This window comes from Spermophilus citellus, assembly GCF_964194105.1.
Source record: "Spermophilus citellus genome assembly, chromosome: 11".
In the NCBI taxonomy this organism is placed as follows: Eukaryota; Metazoa; Chordata; class Mammalia; order Rodentia; family Sciuridae; genus Spermophilus; species Spermophilus citellus.
In genome coordinates, this window is record NC_138192.1 from 489,207 (window position 1) to 492,006 (window position 2,800).

General features: G+C 48.1%; 1 protein-coding gene across 1 annotated transcript in view; it reads right to left on the reverse strand.

Annotated features, from left to right (window-relative positions):
• The window catches only part of LOC308630503 (rho guanine nucleotide exchange factor 10-like), a gene marked incomplete at its 5' end in the record, with an annotated part of 22,072 nt that extends 21,473 nt beyond the window's left edge, over window positions 1-599 (reverse strand). Inside the window, 2 exon segments of the mRNA XM_081260611.1 lie at window positions 346-428; window positions 583-599. Of these exon segments, the coding sequence (XP_081116737.1) occupies window positions 346-428; window positions 583-599 (100 nt within the window).
• Between the last annotated feature and the right edge of the window lie 2,201 nt (window positions 600-2,800).

The following is a 2,800-nucleotide window of genomic DNA, read 5'->3' on the forward strand; positions in this document are numbered from 1 at the left end:
CAGCACATCAATGCACACAGAGTGTGCATGAGGGCCAACGAGACGGGTTCATGTCCACCACACACACTTCATAGTCACCTGAACATGACCTCCCCGTCCTGCAGCACATCAATGCACACAGTGTGTGCGAGGGCCAACGAGACGGGTTCACATCCACTAATTCAGATGGCTCCGTGTTGTTCCACCCCTAGTACCTTCTTGGGGTATGTGGACTCTGATGGATGATGGCCAGAAGGCTATTCTGTCCCAAACCAACACTTCATGGCTCATGCCTCTGGTTGTGTTATGGTAAGAATCCAGTGGACTTACATATCTCCAAATTTAACAATGAACCAAGAGACTGACCAGAGACCTTGGCCCTGGTGTGGTCTGTACTTTCTGACCCATTGACATTACAGGTGCAGACCTGTTTCAAGCCAAATCCAGAGCTGTGGGAGGAGACAAACCTTAATCAGACCCTTATTCTCAACACGGAACTGCAGCCCACTAAGTTATACTGCACAAAACTGAACTGCTGAAACATACTTATCCTAAAATGACTGCTTGTGCTTTTCCCCGAGTCAGTCATGAGATCGGGGCTACAGTTCCCATTCTGCCATGATTGCATCAACATGCTCTGGGCCAATCTACCCAGCTTCGTGGGGCCTCTGCTTGGCATAGGTGGGTCCCCAACTCCAAAAAGTTCTGCCTGCATCCACCTTGTGGTGTGATGGGTACAAGTGCTGTTTCAGGAAGGTTCTGAGTAGGTCAGATTGGAAGGGACCCAAGGACACCAGCACTAGATCAAAAACAGCCCAGTCTAGTGGGTTCTCATCTTAGTTTTGCTAACTAAAAGCTAAAAAATAAGCTGGGCTAGGCACACACTGTAATCCCAGCTGCTCAGAAAGCTAAGGCAGGAAGATATCAAGTTCAAAGCCAGCCTGGAAATTTAATGAGACTATCTCAAGATTAAAAGTAGAGATAGAATGCTTGGCTAGCATACAGAAGGCCCTGAATTTGATCCCCAGTACCACAAAAACTCACAAAAAAAGAAGCTAATAAAATAAATTTCTCTCTTAACCACATTAAGCCCAAGTGTCTAAATATGAGAGGAAGAAATATACAGAAGTACAGAATAGTAAAGGGCTGAAGCATCTACCATGTGCCAGGCACATTTGGCTGGTTCAATTAATTTTTAATTGCAGAGACAAAATGGTTCCCAGGTATTCTGGGCACCTTTTTGGAAACAGGACCATATCTAAAGGAAGAACTGCATACAGATCAAGCAGGCAGGCCAGAGTTGAGACACAGTAGGCCCTGCGGGAAGGCCCAGGCAAGGTGCCAGTTACATACGGAAACAGCAGATCATAAACACCAGAGCATCACCAATTCCCTCACCTGATTCAGTGCTCAGACCTCCTGGTTATGCATGTCCCCACAGCAGTGTGCAGAGAGCCCCTGGGCAAGCCTGTGCATTGGTCTCCCAGTGCCATTCAGCATCCTCCAGCTGAGAAGGCAGAAATTGCCTGACTTGTACTCAACTGCCTGAGCCTGAGGGTAGAGAGCCAATGCCCCCACCACCTCCGTCCCGCCACTGCAGGGTCCCAGGATTAGCTGGTCAGCCTTCCCAAGAGTCCTGCAGAGCCCTGAAAGCTGCTATGAGGCATCTCATCCTGAGTCACCAGGTGGGAGCCCAGAGAGGTTCTATTGGGCCTTTGTCTGGTGGGCAGCACAGATGGCTATGTGACAAGGTCTAGTTCTCCTTCTGCATATATTTCTACTCCCTGGCCTGACCACTTCCCTCTCACCTGAGGCAAAAAAGGCTGCTGGGGTCACCACTGTTCCCCCTGCACTCCTGCCTCCCATCAGCCTGGAGTGAGGCCTAAAGTGTGCTGCACAGCTGGCGTCACTGTGGCCTCTAGGGCTGCAACCAAGTCCTCCCGTTCTCTTCTCTGCCCTTTGGCCTCACTGGTAGAGGCAGGGCTGGGAGAGAAGGGAGCCTGAAAGTGCTGCCACATCAGGACCAGCCTAAATCCCCATCTCTGAAGATCTCTGCTTTCTTTGGGAAAATATTTTTTCAACCCTATTCTCATTCTTTCTCTGATAAGGTTCAGTTGTTCTTCTTCAGTGAATGTTGCCTTTAAAAAAGTTTGAATACAAATTAATAAGAGTGCCAGTCCTGTGCTGCCATGTAACCAGGTAGCCTTGTCACCAGGAGCTGGGATACAGCAGTCACAGGACCCTTCATCTCTGCCTGCCCCAAATCTGAAGACAGCTCCTGCTCTTTGAGGATGCCAGCATTTTGTGTTTAAGGTAGTTCATCCAAGCCAGTCATGGTGGTGCACACCTGTAATCCCAGCAGCTTGGGAGGCTGAGGCAGGTGGATAGTGAGTTCAAAGCCAGCCTCAGCAACCGTGAAGCACTAAGCAACTCAGTGAGACCCTGTCTCTAAATAAAAAACAAAGTAGGGCTGGGGATGTGCCCCTGAGTTCAATCCCCAGTAACTGCCCCTACCCCCTGCCAAAAAAAGTCGTTTATCCAAAACTTGGAAATGAAGTCAAAGAGGGAAAACTTTTTTGCCAAGCCAAATCACTGTTTCAGAAAACCTTCAGGATCACTTGACTTTTAGGAAAACTAAACACACTTATTTACCACTGATAATGACCAGACAGTCACAATCTGCAACATCGGGGTTAACCTACAGAACACTGATAAGGTTAGTTAAATTTCCTTTCCACCCAGGATGAAGAATAATCCCAAAGGCTGGGTTTCATTACACAGTGATACCAATTCTGTAACCAACCCAGCAACCATATTTTAG